At 72.7% G+C, this 843-nt stretch overlaps 1 protein-coding gene across 2 annotated transcripts in view; it reads right to left on the bottom strand.

The window, feature by feature from the left end:
* POF1B (POF1B actin binding protein) overlaps window positions 1-458 on the bottom strand; it is a 17,648-nt gene extending 17,190 nt beyond the window's left edge. For both annotated transcript variants that reach the window (XM_015626538.3, XM_015626537.3), the window contains exon 1: window positions 111-458. In XM_015626538.3, coding sequence (XP_015482024.1) covers window positions 111-443 — 333 coding nt within the window. In that variant the 5' untranslated portion in view covers window positions 444-458. The remainder of the gene's footprint in view (window positions 1-110) is intronic.
* Window positions 459-843: the final 385 nt, after the last annotated feature.

The raw sequence follows: 843 nt of genomic DNA, 5'->3' as shown, positions 1-843 counted from the left end.
TCCCGGTCCGGGAGCAGCCCCGAGCTCGGGGCCGGGCTGAGGCAGGGTCCCGGTCCGGGAGCAGCCCCGACGGGCCGGGCTGGGCCGGGGCCGGTCCGTGTCCGCCGTACCTGTGGCGGGTCGCAGCCGTGCCCACAGTCCAGCGGCGAGGCGGCCCGGGAGGAGCAGGAGGTGCTGACCCGGCGGCAGCCCGGCCCGTAGGTTCGCACCCGGTCGTAGGCCACGGCACCGTCCTGCTGCTGGTGCGGAGCGGGGTCCAGGCAGGGCAGCGGCCGCGGCGGCTCCGGGCACGGCGGGGGCTCGGGGCAGGGCGGCGGCTCGGGGCAGGCCCGGCGGACGGGCAGGGTGCTGTAGTGCTGCTGCCGCCGGTAGTAGTGGTGCTGCTGCTGCGAGAGGTGCGGGGGCAGCGCGGGCGGCTGCAGCTGCTGCTGCACCCCGAACATCGCGGCGGGACTGAGGCAGCGGCGGCGGGGCCGCTCCGGCTTTACCTGCGCGGGCCGCGCCTTGGGCGGGCCACAGCTGCGGGCGGGGCCCGGCCCGGCCCGGCACCGGCACCGGGCCCCGCTCCCACCGCGCTCCCCGCACAGCCAGACATCGCCGAGCAATGCCTCACACCGTTCTGTAAAGCCCTTTGCTATTGTTCTCTTTCCAACGCGTGTAGCGGGAGTGTAAACCCGTAGTTATCTGCTGCTCAAATGAACTTAAATATTCTTTTCACGGGAGGTTAGGGACTTGGCCACGGAGCCATTCCCACCTGCAGGAGCCGCGGTCGCCCTTGCCGGCTCGAGGCAGGAGCAGGTTTTGTACCCGCATCCCTGCTACCTGCAGGGACCGACCGATCCG

The sequence above is a fragment of the Parus major genome, chromosome 4A, assembly GCF_001522545.3.
Source record: "Parus major isolate Abel chromosome 4A, Parus_major1.1, whole genome shotgun sequence".
In the NCBI taxonomy this organism is placed as follows: Eukaryota; Metazoa; Chordata; class Aves; order Passeriformes; family Paridae; genus Parus; species Parus major.
This window is presented reverse-complemented; position numbering and strand designations above follow the sequence as displayed.